The sequence below is a fragment of the Equus asinus genome, chromosome 21, assembly GCF_041296235.1.
Source record: "Equus asinus isolate D_3611 breed Donkey chromosome 21, EquAss-T2T_v2, whole genome shotgun sequence".
NCBI classification, from domain to species: domain Eukaryota; kingdom Metazoa; phylum Chordata; class Mammalia; order Perissodactyla; family Equidae; genus Equus; species Equus asinus.
In genome coordinates, this window is record NC_091810.1 from 48,120,250 (window position 1) to 48,143,606 (window position 23,357).

Sequence of the window (23,357 nt, forward strand, 5' to 3'; positions counted from 1 at the left end):
GTATGGTTTTTTTTAAACATTGCCACCTGTGCTAACAACTGTTGCCAATTTTTAGTTTTTTTGCTTTTTCTCCCCAAATCCCCCCAGTACATAGTTGTATTTTAGTTGTGGGTCCTTCTATTGTTGCATGTGGGACGCCGCCTCAGCATGGCCTAATGATTAGTGCCATGTCCGCGCCCAGGATCCAAACCAGCGGAACCCTGGGCCACCAAGGCAGAGCACACGAACTTAACCACTCAGCCATGGGGCCGGTCCCTCAGCATGTTTTTAAGATCCATCAATGTTACATCTATGAGGGGTTCATTTATTTTTATTGCTTGGTATTCATTTATATGGATATACCAAAATTTGATTATTCTTCTATTTACAGACATTTGAGACGTCTACAGTATTAACTATTACAAATAAAGCCATAAATATACATTTGTATACAAGTCTCTGTGATAATATATGTTTTCATTTCCCTTGGGTAGATGTATATATCTAACTGCATAAGAAACTGTCATATCATTTTCCAAAAGTTGCACTATTTTACCTTCCCACCAACAGTGTATAAAAGTTGCAGTTGCTCCACATCCTTGTCCACACTTGACACTAAGTCTTTTTAATTTTAGCCATTCTAATAGATCCATAGCGATATCTCATTGAAGTTTTAATTGGCATTTCCCTCATGATCTTTTCACTGTTTACTGGCCATTCATACTTCTTCATCTCTGAATTGTCTATTTAAATGCTTCCCCCTTTTTGGTTGGGTTTATTAAGTTGTAAGAGTTCTTTTTTCAGGATGTAATTCCCTTGTCAGAAATATGTAACAAATTCTTTCTCCCAGTCTGTACTTACCTTTCATTTTATTCACAGTGCATTCCAAAGAACAAAAGTTTTTAATTTTGACAATGTGTGATATGTCAGTTTTTTCATTTATGGTGTGTGCTTTTAATGTCCTATGAAATCCAGACTATCCCTACGTTGCTAAGATTTTCTCTTATGTTTTCATTGTGAAGTTTTATAGTTTTAGCTTTTATATTTGGGTCTACTGTAGGGTATGAGGTAAGGGTCAATGCTCATCTTTCCCCACATATGGATATCCATTTGTCCTCACTTGTTAAAATGACTTTCCTTTTCCTCTTTTAACTGCCTTGTCACCTTTGTCAAAAATTAAATGACATCAGCAAGATGGTGGTATAGGACTTTCCAGCACTTGTCCCCTCACAGAAACATCAATTTGAACAACTTTCTATGCATGAAAATACCTTCACGAGAGCTAAAGATTCCAGGTGAGGGATTACAGCACATGGGTGGAGCACAGAAAGAACAAAAGATACACTGAAGAGAGTAGGAAAGAGTTTCACCTTACTCCTGTCACTCTTCCGAAAAGCCCAGGCAGCCCAGTGCAGAGAGAGATACCCTTTCCATAAGGGAAGGAGAGCGAAGTGAGCACCTTAACTCCACCGCAGACACCAGCACAAGGCCAACACCAGTGCCAACTGAACCCCATGACCTAGATTCCAGGCAGACTCCCACAGTCCCAGGCTCCAGGCTCACCCTAGCACCACGCTGGCTCCCATGGACCAAGCATCAGGCTGGGGACGCCTCCAGGGGACGCAACCTCCAGGTGGGTACCCACGAACCAAGGCTCCCAGCCTGCCCCTGTACCATGCCAGCTCCTGCAGATCTGGTCTCTAGGCCTTCTCCACAAACCCAGACTGCCAGCCCCAACCTGCACCAAGCTGACCCCCACGGACCTAGATTCCAGGCTCAATCCTGCACCAACCCAGGTCCAGCCCTCCCATGGGCCCAACCTCCAAGTTAGCACCCACAGACCCAGGCTCCTGGCCCACCCTAGCTCCAAGCTGGCCTACATGGCACCAGCATCCAGACTACCTCACACAGCCTAAAGCTCCAAGCCCACCCCGACACCATGACAGACTGGAGACCAGCTCCAGACTGGCCTCTGTGGCCCCAGGGTCCAGTGTAATCAGGGTACAGGCACACTCTGTTGAACTCAGGTGACACCAGGCCAGTAACTCCAGATCCACGCTCCAGGACTGCCCCCACAGACTAGGGCTCTAGGTCCATTACAACACCACACCAGTCTTCACAAACCCAGGGATCCAGGCCCACCCCTATGGATTCAGGCAGTCCCAGACACTAGGCTTGCCTCTGTGCTCCCAGGCACCAGGCCTGCCCACAGTGGACCCCAGTGCCAGGCTGGCCCCTGCAGACTCACAACCAGACCCATCCATGTGGATCTAGGTACTAAGCCAACCCCAGTCCCAGATAAGCCTGTACAGATTCAGGCTCAAGGCCCACTGCAGCACCAGGTCAGCCTTTGTGGATCCAGGCTTTCGGCCAACCCCTAAGGAGACATGCTCCAGGCCCACACCCACGGACATAGGATCCAAGCTGGCCCTCATGGACCCAGATGCTAGGCCTGCCCCCATGGACACAGTCACCAGGCCTACCCCAGTTGTGCTCAGCACCTTGTTGGCTGCCATGGAACCAAGATTCAAGCCCACCACTCAAACCCAGGTCCCATACCCACCACTGCAGACATAGGTGCCAGGCCTGCCCCAGTGGACCCAGGTTCCAGCCTGCTCCTATGCACCCATGCACTAGGCCAGCCCCTGTGGACTCAAGCACCAGGTCTGCCTACAAGCTGACCCAGGAACTATGCCTGCCTGCCCAAGGACTTCAAGAGCAAGTCTGCCACCAGAGAGCCCACCCAGAATCTCTGGAATGGCTTTCCCTGAAGAAGCCAGTCACCCAATAAGTTTCAACCCAAAAAGATGTTGTCCAAGGCATATTATAATAAAACTGTCTAAAATTGAACACAAAGAGAAAATTTTAAAAGTAGCAAGAGAAAAACATTAGTCACATACAAGGGAACCTCCATAAGGCTATCAGTGGATTTCTCAGCAGAAACTTTGCAGGCCAACAGATAATGGGCTAATATATTCAAAGTGCTGAAAGAAAAAAACTGTCAACCAAGAATATTTTTCCTGAGAAAGTTGCCCTTCAAAAATGAAGGAGCAATAAAGACTTTCCCACATAAACAAAAGCTGTGGGAGTTCATCACCACTAGACCTGCCTTACAAGAAATGCTAAAGGGAGTTCTTCAAGTTGAAACAAAAGAATACTAACAAAATTAAAACATATGAAATTACAGAACACACCGGTAAAGGTAACAACATAGTCAAATTCAGAATATGCTAAGACGGTATCAGTGGTATGTAAATCACTTTTAACTCTTGTATAAAAGTTAAAAGACAAAAGTTTTAAATATAATTATAGCTAAAATAATGTGTCAATGGATACATCATATATAAAAGATAAACTTGTGACATCAATAACCTAGAATATGGGGAGAGAATTTGAAGTGTAGAGTTTTTGTCTGATTAAAGTTAAGTTATCAGCTTAAAATAGATTGTTATATCCATATTTTACGTAAGCCTCATGGCACCACAAAGCAAAACCCTACAGTAGGTAGGTTACACAAAAGATACACAAAAGAGAAAGAAAAAGGAATCAAAGTATACTACTACAAAATATCAAATCACAAAGGAACACAACAAGAGACCAAGAGAGGAAGAAAGGAAGAAAGGAACTACAAAAGAGCCAGAAAACAATTTTTTAAATGGCAACAGTAAATCCTTACCTATCAATAATTACTTTAAATTTAAATCAATTAAATTCTCCAATCAAAAGACACAGAATGGCTAAGTGGATAAAAAACAAGATCCAAGAATATGCTACCTATAACACACTCACGTCAGCTTTGAGGACACACATAGGCTGAAAGTAAAAGGATGGAAAAAGATATTCTACACAAATGAAAATGAAAAGATGCAGAGGTAGCTATTTTTATATCAGACAAAATGGACTTTATATAAAGTCAAAAACTGTAACAGAAACAAAGAAGGTAATTATATAATGATAAAGGGGTCAATTCATCAAGAATAAACAACAACCATAAACATATATGCACTCAACATTAGAGCAACCAATGGTAATACACCATTATAATGATTTTTCTCTCCATTTATCTAGGTCTTCTTTAATTTCATTCAGTAATGTTTTGTTGTTTTTAGTGGAAAGGTTTTGAACATATTTCATAAAATTGACCTAATGCTAGCCAAACATGCTTCACAGTTTCCTGGCATATCTTGCACATGGGTAGTAGTAGGGTTAGTTCTGGGGCTCAAAATAGGATATAAGTCTATGTAAGATATAAACAGTCCAATTTTAACATTTTGTTCCCATACAACTATTCTAACAATTCCCCAATGATGATACAAAAGTAATCTAAGAACCCTGGTAAATCATTTCTTCTGCAAATACTTTCAATAAGAACACTGAAAGGAAAATTTACTTCACAAAGAAAATTTAGCCATATAAGAAAAGCAGCATTATAAAATGAAATATCAACTACTTAGTTTATCTTTTACTTAGTTATCATGTCTTCATGGAGACTATAAGTTTTCAAATTAATCTAAGTTGAGTACGTCTGGTATAAAAGCTATATATTATATTATAAGATTAAAATAATCAAATCACTGAAATTTCAACTTGAAAGAAAAAGTAAATTTAAAAATATATGTTTTGGGGCCGGCCCCATGGCCGAGTGGTTAAGTTCATGCACTCCGCTGTGGCAGCCCAGGGCTTCGCTGGTTCGGATCCTGGGCACAGACATGGCACTCCTCATCAGGCCACGCTGAGGATGTGTCCCACATGCCACAACTAGAAGGACCCACAACTAAAATATACAACTATGCATTGGGGGGATTTGGGGAGAAAAAGCAGAAAGAAAAAAAAAGAAGATTGGTAACAGTTGTTAGCTCAGGTGCCAATCTTTAAAAAAATATACATATATATATGTTTTCATATAAGTAATTTAAAAATCAATTCCTCTCCATTTCAATGGATACAGACAGTAGCGAAGGTAAGTCCACTATTTTACAGAAAAACAAAATTAGTAAATTAAAAATATTGGGAATCAATCATTTAATGAGTCAATTCCCCATTCCTTCAGTGACATCTCATAAATCAATTAGGTTTGTGTTTGGCTGCATTTAACAAATCTGATAAAAGGGTTTAACTAAATAGAGGAGGATTATTTTTTCACATGAGAAAAAGTTCAGAAGTAAATAAATCCAGGGCTTTTACAGTGATTCTACAATATCAGCAATATCTTAGACATTTTCCATCTTTGTGCTCTGTAACCCTTGGAAGGTGATTTTTAACTTCATAATCATCATCTCTGGTAATAAGATGGCAGCTCCACCATAGGCCAATGTAGTAAAGTCACTTGTTACAAGAAAAACAATGGCTTTTCCAGAATGTCCTTGTAGAAACTTCTGCTTATAGCTCATGGTCAGAAATACATCACACAGCCTCCCCCAGTTTGAAGGGAGTCTGGAAAGATGGATACTTTAGCTGTACACACTGCCAATCTAAATAGTTTGGACCTCTTTTAATAAGGAAGAAGAGGAATCTGGATACTAGATAGCTACAAGGATATCTGCCAAAATATTCTTTCAGATTTCAAACCTAGCTAAAATAAAATACACTAAAAGTTATCCTCAACTGAAAAAAAGAACCAGCCTTAAATCACTAAAATACTGATTTACAGAATATATTTTGAGAGAAAACCCTTTAGAACTATCATTTTGTTATGTACAAAATATTTTAAAATGTAGCAAGAAAAAAGGCTTGCCCTCCTAAAGATTAAAAATTTTAGGGGCCAGCCCTGCAGTGTAGTGGTTAAGTTCAGCACACTCCACTTCAGTAGCCCAGGTTTGCAGGTTCAGATCTTGGGTGCGGACCTACACCACTTGTCAGCCATGCTGAGGCAGCAACCCACATATAAAAAGTGGAAGAAGACTGGCACAGATGTTAGCTTAGGGCTAATCTTCATCAAGCAAAAAAGAGGAAGATTAGCAACAGATGTTAGCTCAGGGCTACTCTTCCTTGGCAAAAAAAAAAAAAAAAAAAGTAGGGTAGGGTGAAACAGGAAGCTAGGATATATCTGAATATATCTGGAAAATAGGACTAACAGAGGTAGAAAACTTGCTTGAGAAATAGACTACTACAATAGTAAATACCATTCCTATTAAATAACAACAAAAATGAAATAAGGAGTAAGCAATTAATTAAACACTTAAGATGTGCCAGGCACTATTCTAAGCTTTTTCTATTTTAAATGACATGATAATCCTAGGAGATACCATTATTATCTCCTAGGAGGAAACCAAGAGGCACAAAATCATGCAGCTAGCAAGCTGTATTTGAACTCATCAGAATCTGAACTCAGAAAGTCTCTTTCCAGAGCCCATGCACTTAGGCACTATATGACGTCCCTCTGCTGAATTCCTCTTATATGCACCCTAAATATACGATGACGTAAGCAAATACGTTCTCAATGTTTGGCAAATCAATATTCTTGGGATGACCATAAAAATAAATTTTATATCTTCTATTCTTGAGGTGGGGCCCCAATATGACATGCCACCTTCCAATTAAAAATTCAATCTTCCAAAGATTAAAAAGACACTATACCGCAGAATTTAGAGAACTGTGCCTTAGTTCCAGTAAAATCTAGAAATTGTTCATTCCTTAGGGATTCCTGAAAAAATAACTTCTCACAGCAATACAAAGTAGAATTGTTACAAAGCATATCATCTTCAGTAACTATGTTCTAGTAGAAATGTGTTTGATATGTTCCCAACATGAAAATATTGCTCCACTAAGCTATATTCCATCACAAAGGAAAAGCAAACTACAAGGTAAACTTTATCAAAGATCTCTGCTTAACTAAAGGTGAGTTTTCAACAGGAAAGCAAAAATTCTAATACTACGTCACCCTAAAATAGTACAAATGATGGAAACAATTTAGCTACAATTATAAAATGCTTCAGTTACACACTTGAGGGAAAATTTATAGTCAGAAATTAATACCAGTACACATACATACCTTTACTATTTATAGTGTCATATTAATAGACACTATAATTGGATGTTAAACCCTCTTATGGAAAATGCAAACAATTACACAGATTTTTGATGAAGATTTCTTAGTTGTTGGAAAATTCTATTTTTCTCATTGCTGTGATAACTCTAAAAATGAAGAATAAGGATAATTCTGAGTAAAAATTAATCTTCTAGCTTTATTAATAATTGGCCTCAATTGTTATCTTAGCAAAAGGAGGAAGATACCTTCTGTGTGTGATTTATAATGTGCTTTTGGTTAAAAAAACAAGCACTTGTAGTATAAATATCTAAAATTTGAAATCTTTTTGACAGGAATGAGTAATGATGTCATTTTCCACAAATGATGGTTCTCAGATAATCTTTTTCAAATCAAAATAGGATTAGTAGATGGGGAGATTATGGTTTTAACTGCTTCTGAACGATGGGGGTTTCCTCTCCTAGCTCAAGTATACATACACTCTTATCAAATATCCCATTATACAAATGAAGGTCACTTCATTGAATCTATTTCTCTCTTTTATAAAGCAGCTTCTTAAGTGATGAAACTACTATCATTCTAAATATCACCTATATGAGAGAATACACATCGTTATGCATACCTGGAGAAACATATAGTTAATATCAAAAACAGGATAATGCAATTAACATTGATTGTTTGAAGCTTTATATGTAATTTTATTTAGTCTCTAACAATCCTCTGAAATAGTTTTTTGTGCTAGAAATGAGTATTATAAAGTTAAGACCTAATAACAAGCCCAACATAGAAGGTAAAACACTCAGATTAAAGACCAGATCCAAAGCCCTTTCTCTAGTAATACTTACTTGCTGATGCTGTGATAAAAGCTAAACATAGCAAATAAAGTAGTATAATCTCTTACCTTAAACTCTTGTATACACATCTTACTCACTTAATACTGGTAGTACTATTTTACAATATTATTTTTTTAACGAACACTTTATTTTATTTTTTCCTAACAATTAAAATAATATATATTCACAATTCAAAATTTTGAAAACAGAAAGGTAAGAAAAAGAAGACATCTAACATCTTAACCCTTCAATTAATGTCCATTAATATCCTGGCGCATTTTCTTAATTTTTCTTCCAAATATGTTTTCAGAATACAGGTGAGAATATGCTTTATATATAATTTGTGTATTAATTTTCACTTTATTATAAAACACACTATTTAAATTTTTCTAATGGCTCTTTAGATGTAAGTCTTAATTGGACCATAGTTGGCACATTTAGCGAAATAAATTTATTTTTGCTATTGCAAATAATGCTTCAATGGAAATAGTTATGAAATAGAAATTCACCCCCTCCCATACTTAACATTATCTTAAAACAAATTCCAAGAATTAGAATTACTAAGGTCTGAAGAATTTTAAGGCTTTTCCTAAATCGTTTTTCAAATATGCTAACCAAACTGGATTATCTACCAGCAAGTATGGAGGTATTCATTTCAGTAGAAATTCAACGGCAGAGGATAAGTCCCACCTTCTCACCTGTTAATTTGAAGGAGAATTTATTATTTTATTGATTTAATTTGCCTCTCTTTGATTATTACTAAGACTGAATATTTCCTTAATGTAATGTTTTATGAATGGCTTGTTCGTATCCTTTGCTGATTATCTATTGATGTCTTTACTGGTTTTCTTATTGATTTTTATGCACTTTCAGAGAAATGTATTAATCTTTATAGTCACATATGTTGAGACTTGTTTCTCACAGTTTACTGTTTGTCTTTTATTTATATCAATTTCCAATTGTTTTCAAAATGAAATAAACTAGACTTCAGAAGTTGTCAACCTAGAATCATTCTGGCTCTTAAGTATACTCCTTCTCAAAGAACAGCCATGTAATTAATTGCCTCTTAGTAAAGTTAGATTAAGAAAATAACTATAAGGTTTGAAATGAAGTAGAAAAAAAAGAATATTTAACTCTCTGAGTTTAGTAATATAACAGATGTTTATTCTCTTCCAATAGAAAGTCATTTGGAGAAGACTTGTATTCATTTGTTTTTAATTTAATTGGCTGCATGTCTGATCTCCTACATGCATAATAGAATAAAAACAACCATTTGACATTTGCCATATTAATAATAGGTTAAAAAGAATTAACCAGAAAGACTGTGATTTGTTAAAATGGCAAAGAAAGACAACACTCCATTCATCAAAGGGTAAATTTCAAAACTATAATGGTAATTTCAAACTCTGAGTATAAAACATAAAAATCATTGGTGGCAGTAGTCGTCTTTTCAATACAGCCTCCAACTTTCAAGTTTTTGCGTATCTCTAGAAAATTGGTAAGTACGTAAGTCTCAAAGCACCCCTAAAAGATTTTTCAAAATTTAAATGTTCTAACCTAATGTACCAAATAGCAGCTCCAAATTATCCAGAATATTTTTTAGGAGGATCAGCTACTATAAAAGAAGACATTATATTCGCACAATTTTAACCTTTAGGCACAATATATTTATCTTCACAAATGTATATCAAGTTATCAAAACATTTTAAAGGGAAGTTTGGGTGATTCTAATGATTCCTACCAACTTCACTACTTTTTCATGTTTTACCTAAAATTCACTTGTCCACATAAATAATATGTTAAAGTGATAGTGAACGCATAATTCCACTATTTCACAGATTTGGCAAAAGAAGACAAATACGTTAGAACTTTACACACAAACAATTTCCACAATTGCTATGGCAGAGATTGCTAGTGATCCCCTCAGTATTCACTCCTCCCTCTTCCACAGTAACAGAAGTGCTGATTTTCGGTTAGTATATGGCCATCTGGAAAAAAGATCAATTCTCAGTCTCTGTTTTAGCTAGAGGTTACCCTGTGATTGAGTTTTGACCAACAAGAAAGTAGGCAGAAAACATTTTGTGCAACTTGCAAGAAGAGTTTTTAAAAGGAAGGAGTGTGCTCTTTTTCTTTCCCTTCCACCATCCTACAGCTGCAGTGCAGGTGTGCTATCAAGAGCAGCCATTTTGGGCTACAAGGCTGAAGCATTGTAATGAAAAAAGTAGAGCAAGAGGCAGAATGAGCCTGAGTCTTGACAACTGCAGAGCTGCCATACCGAATCCAGACTGCTTGTGCTTACTTGAAAAAGAAATAAATGTCTATTGTGTTTAAGACACTATTAATTTTTAAGGGGGTGTCATTCCAGATAATCTTCACCCCAATTAATGCAACTTCCATAGCAGAAGATGGTAATAAGCAACTACTAAAATCACAATAAATTGTATGCTAGATGTATTAAAAGGATTTAATTCAGAAGATAAAATAATGTACTTATTAAGAGCCCTGGAGTCTAACAAACTTGGATTTGGGCTATGGCGGGGCATTTATTACTTAACTAACTGCGGGCACATTCCTTATTCTCTCTAAGGATCAGTTTCCAATCAATAATATGAGAGAGTTATAGTAATTGTAGTGATAATTAGAATGAGATAATGTATGTACAATATGAAGCACAGGCACAACGTACGCACTCGAATATGTTATATCATCATTCCTATGAAATAAATAAATAACATCATTCGTGTTATTTTTAATGAGTTAACATAGGAACTATATCACTCCCCAACAAAGGCTTCTCTTATATTAATCAGAAGTGCTCCTGAGTTATGTAACTTTTCAAAATTGTTTTCTTGATGGAGAGTAAAGAAAATTTAAGGAGATTAAGAGGAAGTCCATCTGTAAAATGTGTTTCTATTTCATATACTTATTATGATTTAAGAGTACTACCAACTTAAGAAGTTGTTTATTAACTATCAGTGATGGACTCAACTTTACACCAAAAAAGTGCTACCATTTATATTTTAAATCCAAATGTTAGAAAATGTGTATCTTCCTGTAATCTAAATTCAGATTACTTCTTCCTTGCATACAGAAATGAGTACCATTAATTTTTTAAAGAGTTGCTAAACACTCTTCTCTATGGATTTTATTTATTCTGGTTTTTAAAAATTCTTTTCCTTTAGGGTCTAAACAGTTAAGTATACGCATGTCATTTATTTTCTTAAATACATTTTATTTAACCTAATATATGTAAAATATCATTTCAACATATAGGAAATATAAAAATGTATTAACAAAATATTTTCCATTAATTTCTATGTACTAAGTCTTAGAACTCTAGCATCTATTTTATACTTAGAGCACACCTCACTTCAGATGCTAAATTTTCATAATAATATTTCATCTGTATTTATATTTCATCAAGTTTACAGTTAGAAAACATATACTAAGATACTCAAGTTGTTCCAAATATACTTAAAAGTTTTCCCCAAAACTGAATTAAGTACTAAAAAAATGCTTCTCCTTTCATATTTACATTCACAGTGACAAAACCAGTTCATTTCTTTTAGTATAATTCATTTGACCTTCAGTAATCAGTTATCGGATTCTGCAGTTATCAGTGTAGAGACTACATCTATCCAAGTTAAGTTAATCACTCTTATGTTAAATCAGCAGTATTAACATCGAATCCAAAGAGGTACTGCATAAATTGAAAAGTAATTATAAATTAATCAATATCAAAAATTGTTCAAATGTATGTTATAGTGTCTGTAGTCAATTCAAATAACATTGTCAATTATAATTAAAATCTGCATATTAATTCATGTTAAAATCTGTAAAATCATTATTAGTGATTTGTTTTACAAAAAGTTTGTTTTCACAAAAATTCTTGGGTCTATCTGTCTACGTCACAAATAAGGTCTTTCCTTCCTTGGAGTTTCAAATTTAATTTGTTCACAGAGAGTACGATATCAGGGAGAAAATGTAAAGCACACCGAGATTTTTTGTCATTTCAGCAGGACAAGGATGGAAAGCAGAGTTCTGTCCACACAGTGTACTACAGAGGGGCACTGCCACAATAATGTGTGAGGGCAGGAGGTGGCAGTGTGGAAGTCAGATTCTCCCCCCACAGGTTCAGCTGGGGAGAACACCACCTTATTACTGCAGAGGCAGTGGAAATCAAGAGCTCCAACCACAAGTTCCTCTGTGAAAGGATGCTTCTTCCTTACTTCAGAACACAGGAGGAAGTCAGAGTTTTGCCCACAGAACTCTACAGGGCAAGGGAACCACCTTGTTAATATTGAGTAGTTGTGAAAGCCAAAGTCCCACCCGCAGGCTCTGCTAAGGAGAGGTGCCGCCACCTTGTAACTGCTGGTGGGGTGGAAGTCAGAATCCTCTCTACAGACTCCACTGAGGAGAGGTACTGCTATATTACTGTAGAGGGGAGGGGTAGAAGCCAGAGTTCAGCCCACAGGCTCCAATGGAGAGGGACATCTCCTTGTTACTGCAGGTGGGGGGAAGGGTGTGTGTGTAAGAGCTCTGGCCACAAATTCCACTGCTACAATGCCTGTTGGAGTGGGAGGGAGCGCAGCTTTTTTGTGACATTCTCCTAGAGAATAGGCAGGATAAGTTAAAAGGTTTCTGTCTTGTTGGGTCATCCTTTGGCTAGAGAGAACAGGCTTTCCTTGGTGCTATTTTTTTGTCTGCACCCAGAGCATTTCCAGGTTGTAGGATTCTCTAGAGCCCAGGCCAGGACATATGGGAGGCAAGAAAAAACAACAATCAGGGAATTCCCTTAATCCTTAAATCCCAAGGTCCCTAGTCAGTCCACCTTCTTTCTCTAATTTTCAGAGTTTTCATGGGTTTTATCCATGATTTTTGTTTTGATGACTAGGAGGAGTAAAATAGAATGTATTTACTCCATCTTGTTCGAATCCAACCCTGTCACTTATTTTTAATCTAGATTTTTTATCTCTTATCACTCTCTGTAAGTTTCCAAAGCATATGGACTGGGTTTTTATCAATCTTTCTATTAATTGTTAGCCTAACAAAAAGTGTCATACATGATGTATCCTTTAAGCTTAGTAGCTGCTAAGAAACTGTTGATACAACTTCTTGGCCTTTACCATGAGGTTCACAATGTAACTCTCATGTTTGTTCACTCATTCAATAAATACTTGTTTTATGAAAGCTTCTGGGGATACAGCAATGAGTAAGACAGCTAAAATGCCTGATGGTATGGAACTTACATTCTACTGACTGGGATAGGATAGAGGGACTGCAGGCACATGAATAATGTGTCCTCTTCAGGTTGGACAAAGCTCAGTCCACTATGTTTCAGTGAATATTAGGAACATACATTTGAAAAACTGCAAATATTCAGAAATCTAAAAATCTGCAATTGGCGTAAGTAAGATAATTTTTTTTTCACTTGGTACAATGTAACTCTAATGCTCTAGTAAACTAGTTATCGACTACTTACCACGTAAAGTTGCTTCCACAGACTGGCCCATTCCTGTAGAGTTGCTGTAACCTCAGTCACAATAGAATCTTCGAGTGGAACCACAGTTTCATACTGCCTAGAACCAGAGCCACAACAAACAGCCACATTATCTTTGATAAAACACCAGAACACTATCTACTGCCCTTTCCAATCTGTGTAACTCAAATTTTAAATTCATGCAAATATAGAGAAGTACATCTAATTGATTGAAGACTCTTTTGCAGTAATACACTGCAATAGTGCCAATGAACTGAATAAATATAAAAACATTTCGGTTTTACTATATAAATCCTCAATTTTACTTTTAGAAATACTGTCTTTAAGAGGAAGTAGTTCAAGATTAAAGCATAGGAAGATCCCGAACTCACTTCCTCCCACCAACACATCAAATCTGTAGCAACGTATAGAACAATTTCCTCTGAAAAAGATCTAAAAACTAGCTGAACAGCTCCTCCACAACAAAGAATAAAAGGGCCACATCAAGACTGGTTGGAGAGGTAGAGACACTGTCTTACCAAAAACCCCACCACCCAGGGCAGCAACCCACAATTGGAAGAGATCTCACAAGTACGGAGCTTCTCCCTGAGGAGCAAGGGGTTCAAGCCCCAACATCAAGCACTCCAACTCTTAAGACTTGCACCAGAGAGATGAGACCCCAAAACACCTGGCTTTAAAAACCCACAGAGTTTACATCCAAAAGACCTAAAGGACTGTAGGAAACAAATTCCACTCTTAAAGGGCTCATGCATAGACGTACTCACTCACTCGCACTTAGCCCTAGCACAAAAGCAGCAGTCTGGCAAGCACTTAGACCGTATGTGAAGGAGAATCATTTCCTAATCTTAAAGTGTTTGCAGAGGGACAGGGGTGTGTTGGAACTCTCTCCAGGGACAAAAGCACTGGTGGGCAACATTTTTACATTCTCCCTCTACCCTGCTCGCACAGGCAGTCTTGCTCCACCCCTGCACTCTCCCACAGCCTGCTAAATGCCATAAGCTTGCCCCACCCCTGTGTTATCCCTAGAGCCCTGCCAAAGCTGACAGGCAGGCACATGCCAGCCTGGTGCTCCCCTGTGTCCTTGCCTGAGCCAGGAGACACCCTTTGAAGGCCTGGCTCTGGTGGCCAGTGGGGCTTGCATTTCTGAGTCCCACAAGACTAAAATAATCAGACAGTTATTGGCAAGCTACTACCCCAAGGGCACCACAAAGACAACAAACTAAAACACATCCCCAGTCCTCCTATGATTACTTCTTGAAGACTGGAAGAGGTAGCTGTTTCACCTAATACATAAAGACAAACACAGAGAGTCAAGCAAACAAAGGAATATGTTCCAAATGAAAGAACAAGATAAACTCCTGAAAAAACCCTTAATGAAACAGAGATAAGTAATTTACCTGACAAAGAGTTCAAAGCAATGGTCATAAAGATGTTCACAAATCTTGAAAGAATGAATGAACACAGAGAGAACTTCAATAAAAAGATAAAAAGTATAAGAAAGTACCAAACAGATGTCACAAAGCTGAAGAACACAATAACTGAACTGAAAAATACACTAGAGGGAGGGGCCGGCCTGGTGGCACAGTGGTTAAGTTTGTGCACTCCGCTTCGGCAACCCAGAGTTCATGGATTCAGATCCCGGGCGCAGACCTACACACCACTCATCAAGTCATGCTGTGGTGGCGTCCCACATATAAAATAGAGGAAAACTAGCATAGATGTTAGCTCAGGGACAATCTTCCTCAAGCAAAAAGAGGAGGATTGGCAACAGATGTTAGCTCAGAGACAATCTTCCTCACCAGAAAAAAAAAACAAAACTACTAGAGGGAATCAAAAGCTGATTAGGTGAAGCAAAAGAAAGGCTCAGCGATGTGGAAGACAGGGCAATGGAAGTCACCCAAACAGTAGCAAAAAGAAAAAAAAAATTTAAGTGAAGATATCTTAAAGGACCTCTAAGATAACATCAAGCAGAACAATGCTCACATTATAGGAGTCCCAGAGGAGAAGAGACAGAGGGACAAAAAACTTACTTGAAGCAATAATGGCTGAAAAATTCCCTAACCTGAAGAAAGAAACAGACATGTAGAACCAGAGAGCCCAGAGACTTCCCAAAAGAATGAACCCAAGGACACTCACACCAAGACACATTATAATTAAAATATCAACAGTTAAAGAGAGAATCTTAAAAGCAGCAAGAGAAAAACAACTTTTTACATATGAGGCTACTCCCATATGACTATATAGGAGATTTTTCAGCAGAAATTCTGCAGTCCAGAAGGGAGTGGCATACTATATTCAAAGTGCTGTAAGCAAAAAACTTCCAACCAAGAATACTCTACCCAGCAAGGCTATCATTCAGAATTGAAGGAGAGACAAAGAATTTTCTACACAAGCAAAAGCTAAAGTAGTTCACCACCACTAAACCAATCTTACAAGAAATGTAAAAGGGCCTTCTTTAAGCTAAAAAGAAAGGACACTAATTAGTACAAGAAAACATGTAAAAATTTCACTGGTAAATATATAATAAAGGTTGTGCACTAATCACTTACAAAGCTAGTATGAAGGTTAAAAGACGAAAGTGGTAAAAATAACCTTAAGTACAATAATTGGCTAAGGACACACAAAATAAAAAGATGCAAAATGTGACATCAAAAATATAAAACGTGGTAGAAGAAACGTACAAATGTAGAGTTTTAGACTGCATTCAAACTTAACTTGCTATCAACTTACAATAGACTGTTATATATATGGGTTATATATGTGAGCCTCATGGTAACCACAAAGCAAAAACCTATAGTAGATACACAAAAGATAATGAGAATGGAATCTAAACATAACACTAAAGAAAGTCATCAAACCACAAGGGAAGAGAGCAAGAGAAGACGACAGGAACAGACAGGATCTACAAAACAGCCAGAAAACAATTAACAGAATGGCAGTAAGTACATACCTATCTATAATTGCTTTAAATGTAAATGAACTAATGCTCCATTCAAAAGATACAGAGTGGCTGAATGGATAAAAACAAGACCCTTCTATATTCTGACTACAAGAGAATTGCTTCAGATCTAAGGATACACACAGACTGAAAGTGAAGGGATGGAAAAAGATATTTCATGCAAAAGGAAACCGAAAGAAAGCTGGGGTAGCTATACTTGTATCAGACAAAATATACCTAAAAACAAAGACTGTAATAAAAGACAAAGATGGGCATTACATAATGATAAAGAGATCAATCCAATAAGAAGATATAACATTTGTAAATATTTATGCATGCAAAACAGGAGCACCTAAATATAAAAAGCAAATATTAATAAAACTAAAGTGAGAAATTGACAGCAATACGGTAATAGCAGGGGACTTAACACTCTGCTTACATCAATAGATAAATCATCCAGATAGAAAACCAGTAAGGAAACATAAGCCTTAAGCAACAAATGAGACCAGATGGACTTAATAAATATATATAGAACATTCTATCCAAAAGCAGCAGAATATACATTCTTCTCAAGTACACATAAAACATTCTCCAGGATAGATCACATGTTAGGCCAAAAGACAGGTTAAGGTGATACATCACATTAACAAAATGAAGGATAAAAATCATATGATTATCTCAATAGATGCAGAAAATGCATTTGATAATATTCAACATCTATTTATGATAAAAACTTCCAACAAAGTGTGTATAGAGGGAACGTACCTCAACATAATCAAGGCCACCATATACAACAAGCCCACAGTTAACATCTTACTCAACAGTGAAAAACTGAAAGCTTTTCCTCTAAAGTCAGGAACAAGACAAGAATGCCCACGCTCACCACTTTTATTAAACATAATACTGGAAATTTTAGCCAGAGCAATTGGGCAAGAAAAAGAAATAAATGGCATCCAATTTGGAAAGAAAGAAGTAAAAATGTCACCATTTACAATATTTAATTCTTAATTGGATCCTGAACCACATCATCTCCCTCAAGAAAACAAACAAAAACAGCTATAAAGGACAAGTCTTGGGAAAATTAGGGACATTTGAATATGGACTATATATTTTACAGTTCTATTGTACCAATGTTAAATTTCCTGAGTATAATAATTATATTGTGATTATGTTAGAGAATGTCCTTTTTCTTAGGAGCTATGTACTGAAATATTTAGCAGTGAAGTGTTAGGATACCTAAAACTTACTCTCGTGTATAAAAGCAGGGCTGGGAGGAGAACATGAGTACAACACAGAAAAATATTGGGAACTGGTGAGTCTAAGGGAAAGGATATGGGTGTTAATTTATATTATTCTTGCAACTTGTAAGATTTAAAACTTTTCAAAATTAAAAAAATTAGATTAAAAGAGTCAGATGTTTTTAAAGGATTACATAGAAGACATTCCAAAACCAACTATGTTGCCATCTGCCATTCAGTTATGGTTATGAAGGCTATAACTTGAGTCTTTTACACTGTATTCTACTTCCTCTTCTTTCATTCTCCCTCAAACCTCTGATCAGTTTTTCACTCCTACCACTCTACCCAAACTGCTCCTAACAAGATCTTCAATCTTACTCAATTTCAATAACACAAGACATATTTGATTAGTCCATCCTCTAAATATTTTCTTTGCTTGGTCTCCAAGATACTCCTGTTTCATTTCTCCACCTACCTCATTGTCCACAACTTTTCAGATTCTTTTGACTGACTCTCCTCTCCCCCATCTTTAAACACTACAGTTCCCCAGTCTTCTGTCTTCACTCACTTCATCTCTATCTACAGTAACTCCTTTACTGTTATCCACCCCCATAGCTTTAAATACTACCCAAATGCTGATGACTTGCAAATTTATGTCTCTAGCCCCATACCCTCCCCAGAACTCCACATTCATATAGCCAATCGCCTATCCATCATCTCCACTTGAATATGTAAAAGATTTCAAATTTAACATGTCCAAAATTGAATTCTTTTATTTCCTCCCCAAATCATATCCTTCCCAAACTTTTGCATCTCAGTGAATGGCAACTAAATTCTTACAGTTATTAAGATCAAAATCCCCGGAGTCATCTTCAATTCCTCTTTTCTCTAATCTATAGGCTATCAGCAAATCGTGTCAGCTCTAACTTCAAAATATATATGGCACCTTATCACTTCTTATCACTCCAGTGAACACCTGAGTCCAAGCTATCACGTCATCTTCCATGGACTACTGTAATTCACTCCAGGTCTCCCTACTTCCGCTCTTGCCCCACTAACAGTTCTAGTCTCAACAAAGCAGCCCAGAATAATCCTTTTAAAATTAAACAAGAATATGTCCCTTCTCTTTTCAAAGGCCTTTAGTAGCTTCCTGGTTCACTCAGTAAAAGCTAATACCCCTCACATGGACTACAAGGCCCTACAATATTCATTCCCTTGCTGCCACTCTGGGCTTATCTCCTTTTATTGCCCTCACCTCTAGGTACAGCACTATAGTCAAATTGTCTGCCTTACTATCCCTGAACAGGACAGGCCAATGCTGCATGTAAAGGAAGAAAACAGAGTAGAGAGAAAACTCATGAATTAATAGTACTTAAGGGCCTGGGAAGCAGAAGAAGACTCTGAATAGAATACAAAGTGAGGCCAAAGAGGAAGATGCAAAAAAAGAGAAGTTCATCAAAGTAATATTTATTAACAGTGAAAAAAAGGAATAAGGAGAATTAACTCACAAATATAATAGGGAACAGAGTAAAAATATCATGCATTAAAAAACAGGACATTAACCCATTAAAGTGGTTATTTCTGTATGAGAGTATCATGAGTGCTTTTATTTCTTCTTCACACATCCCTGGTATTTTCAGAGGTTTAAGCCTTGTTAGGACTGGTCTATTTCAATTTTGCCCAAACTCCTATGGTTTGGTCCTTGCTCTAGGGGCACGGCCCTCACTTACAGGGTATGGGTCTTCAGGGGTTTCAACAGAAAGCCCAAAATATTTTACCAAGGCCCCTACAATGCCAGCCCTTGAAGTCTACTATTTTTCTCACCAGTATTAGGTGGCTGGTGAAGTCTACTCAGTTTTTCAGCCTGCTAGCTGTACTCTTCTACTAAGATTCCTGGAGTCTTGCAAAGCCCAAAAGAAGCTAGGACTCACTCAATCACATATGGGGAATTTGTATGCAAATTAAGGTCCTAATTCTCTGGGATTCCCTCCTCTATGGGATTTTGCCTCTTAATTTCCAGCCTCTTTGAGAGTTCCAAACTCCAATTCATGTTTCCTCAGCCCTAAAAGACTACCACTTTCTGTTCGGGGTCTGTTCCACCACATCACAACAAACTGAAAAGTTCTGTAGGAAAAAAAGCCAAAGTAAATATGAACTCTCCTTGTGTGCATCCCTTCCCTCAAGGATCTCAGTCCCTCAACGTCCTGCCTACACTGATTGCTCTTCAGCACCTGCAGAAAAATCTTTTAAAATATTTTCTTCAGATCTTAGAAATGTTATTCTGGACCATCAATCTGCAGGAGGTTTATATACCGAATTAATTCTGGGTAGTTTTCTAAGATGTACAACTGAAAGACTATTTCTCTGCTTCCAATAAATACGGCTTCTCTGTGTAATTCTTTACAGCCATATCTGCTCTGCATTGCTGAAACAAAATGAATCCAGGTAGGGATTCTTCTGCTAGCAAAGTGTTCCCCAACTGCCTTTATGACTGTTATAAATAGAGTAGATGGCTCCTGGATTTAAGATGAGTCCCTTGGTAATAGGAAGCGTATTAATTGTCTGGCACTTCCTGAAGCACTCTATTTCTGGATCCCTAGACACTCTCCTTTTCTCAACTCACCTCCATGCACCTTCTGACCAGTTCAGCTCTCACCAGCCCCATTACTGACCAAAGTGTTATAAACCAGGGGTATTATTTTTGCATTTGAAGGTGGGCCATTCACATTCACAAAATGTATTTTATTAGCACTTTCCTAAATATACGCTTTCCTGATCCTGGTCTAGATACTCTCTTTTCCTTTTTCCACACAACTTCTATCCAGTCTTGATGCTTTAGGCAGTCCTTACTTATAAACTTGAGGTGGCATATTATTTGTTGCAAAGGTTCACTAACAGGATTTTCAAGTTTTCTTTCTCTCTATCTTTCTGTCTTTGATGTTTTCTAAAAGGAGAAGGGGACAAATAAGAAGTATGCTGGTCACGCATTCATCTCAGAATCTTCTCAGTTATCATCTTACTATGCCCCAATAACAAATTTTATCTTGGAAAGCATACCAGTCATTTACTAATAACTCTCATCTCCAATCTGCCCTTCTAGGAACTGATTCTGCGGCTGGGATTTGCAAACTTTGTTTCACACACTTCTTTGTCAGCACAGGGCACTAGAAAGACATTGGGAAAAGGGAGGTAAGGAGAAGTGTTTCTTGCTGTTCCTATAAAAAATTCCTCACCAGAGAAAAATGATTGTTGCTTTTGGCATTCTCAGAAACAGCCTCACTGCCCTTCTTCATAGACACTAGCAGCAACCATGTGACATCCCCTCCTCAGACGTTTGAGCTCCAGCGTCTCAAGACCCATCTTCCAAGTTCCTGGGTTCTGGTATTCCCGACCTATTATCTTTTGCATTCCCAGCCATTAAAATGTAGACTGCTTTCCACAGTTATTATTCTGGTTTATATCAGTATTTCCTCTTTTTTTCTTTCACTCCTCAAACGTGTATAAAGAATTTCCCATATTAAATTCTACCTTGTAAACTGACTCATAAGTTTCTTCCTCCTGACTAAATCCTAACTTACCACAAGGTTACTCTGATGTTTACTCAACCTCTGGTACTAGAAACATAATTTCTAGTACCAAAAGCTATCATATTTATATAGTAACAATAAATGTTATATTTTAAAATGAAAATTTTTAAAAAATAAAATCAATTTTATAATACATATTTATAACTTTAAAAATAGGACACGACAGAAGAGAATTTTTAAAAATCACTCACAATCCAAATGTGCAAAAACAACAAATGTTAACATTTTGATATATTTACATTTTGTTTCTCAAATGTGTGATCAAACCATGTATCCATTTTGTACACTGCCTTTTTATCCCTAAGGTATGCCTTCAATGTTTTTTGAATCTCTATTTGAAAAAAGAAAAGATTTTAAAAGTCGTCCTCACTTTGGCATATAGAAATAAAATGCCAAATTTATCATTTACTTCTATCCTATCAAGGACTATTCTCAAAACAGTACATAATTAAAAAAACATACTGTATGCATAATTGTTTTTATAAAATTCACAGCTCAGGTTACCTTTCTAGTATATAGGAAAAGAGATTAAAGTTGTCAGTATTTTAAGAAAAAATTACGTCCTTGGAATTTTATATGATAAAACAAGCAAATTTTTGGCAGGAAAACATGCCAATAATATATTTTACACAATGAACCAAAAAGAAAAATGTCTTTCTCTACAACCCATAAAAATTGTAAATAAATTTAGCATGGCCAACTACTCACCCCCTATTACTGACAATTGCCTTTTTCAAATGAATGTAATTTGCAGGGAAGATCCCCTGTAAAAAAGAAAAGATTTCCCATTAGAAAAAGTAATTTATGATTAACATCTCATATATACTAAAATAGCAGTCAGCTTTTAGCAGAAAAATACTCTATCAACAATATAGTATATCTCTCAATGTAGCACCCACTTTGCATATTAATTAAAAATGCAAAGTTGTACAACTGTCTTAGATAGGAATTTCATTGTCATTTGTAATCAGTCTATCCTCAGGGAAAACTGTGGTCCTAAGCAACTACAAAAAATTTTTTTAAGTTACAGATTGGAAATGTTCCATCAAATCATTCTCAGGATATAGACTTATATACAGAGCCTGACACGAATATACAAAACCAACCACATAATCTAATCAACAACTTACAGATTATCCAGCTCTGAGCTAGAGAAATAGTTCTCAGACTCTGACTCAAACATTTGTATTCACAAGAATGAATCAATTTGGGAGCTCCTATAAATATTTCTTATTTTACTCTTTTCAAATGGTTTCCACTTTGATATTTGCCATAATTTGATTTCAATTCCTAAGGAATAAAAAAAGTATTCTGTTTTAAAAAACAATTAAGTTTTCCAATCAATGTTTCACTCCATATCATTATGTATGAAACTCCCTTCAAACAGATCACAGATTGCCTAAATTTTTTTTTATACTCAGGCCCACACCACTACCAATAATAAACTCAATTTATACAAGACCATCAGCAGCTGCACTACAGTAATGCATTTTAAGGTTTTCAGTGAACACATCTTTTAGCTCTTTGGTTAAATTTTTTCCAAAGTATTTGATTTTGTTTTGATGCTACTGTGAATGGGATTGTTTCCTTTATTTCTTTTTCAAATATTTCATTGTTACAAGTGTATAGAAACAACTAAATTCTGTGTTAATTTTACATTCTGAAATTTTACTGAATTTGTTGATTAGTTCTAACCCGTTTCTGGTGAAGTCTTTAGGATTTTCTACGTATAATAGTGTATCACCTATAAACAAATACAATGTTACTTCTTCCTCTCCTATTTGGATGCTTTTTATTTCCTTTTCTTACCTGATTGCTCGGGCTATGACTTCCAGTACTATGTTGAATAAGAGTGGCGAGAGTGGATATCCTTGACTTGTTCTTCATCTTAGGGGAAAAGCTTTCAATCTTTCACCACTGAGTATGATGTTAGCTGTGGGCTTGTCATACCTGGCCTTTACTACGTTGAGGTATGTTCCTTCTAAACCCAATTTGTTGAAAGTTTTATTCATCAACGAATGTTGTATTTCATCAAATACTTTTTCTGCATCTATTGAGATGATCATATGATTTTTATGTTTCATTCTATTAATACAGTGCATCCCTTTTTTTTTTTTTTTTTTTAGGAAGACTGGTCCTGAGCTAATATCTGTTGCCAATCTTTTTTTTTTTTTCTCCCCAAAGCCCCAGTACGTAATTGTATATCCTAGTTGTAGGTCATTCTAGTTCTTCTACATGGGATGTCACCACAGCATGGCTTCATGAGCGGTGCATAGATTCATGCCCAGGGTCTGAAC

The 23,357-nt window shown here is 36.6% G+C and overlaps 1 protein-coding gene across 13 annotated transcripts in view; it reads right to left on the minus strand.

Annotated features, from left to right (window-relative positions):
* The window catches only part of DOCK3 (dedicator of cytokinesis 3), a 438,078-nt gene that overhangs the window by 290,634 nt on the left and 124,087 nt on the right, over positions 1-23,357 (minus strand). For 12 of the 13 annotated variants that reach the window (XM_044754125.2, XM_044754132.2, XM_070493006.1 and 9 more), the window contains exons 4-5: positions 21,769-21,824; positions 13,280-13,376 (exon numbers count right to left, since the gene is read on the minus strand). In XM_044754125.2, the coding sequence (XP_044610060.2) occupies positions 13,280-13,376; positions 21,769-21,824 (153 nt within the window). The remainder of the gene's footprint in view (positions 1-13,279; positions 13,377-21,768; positions 21,825-23,357) is intronic. The other variant, XM_070493007.1, reaches the window with a different exon arrangement.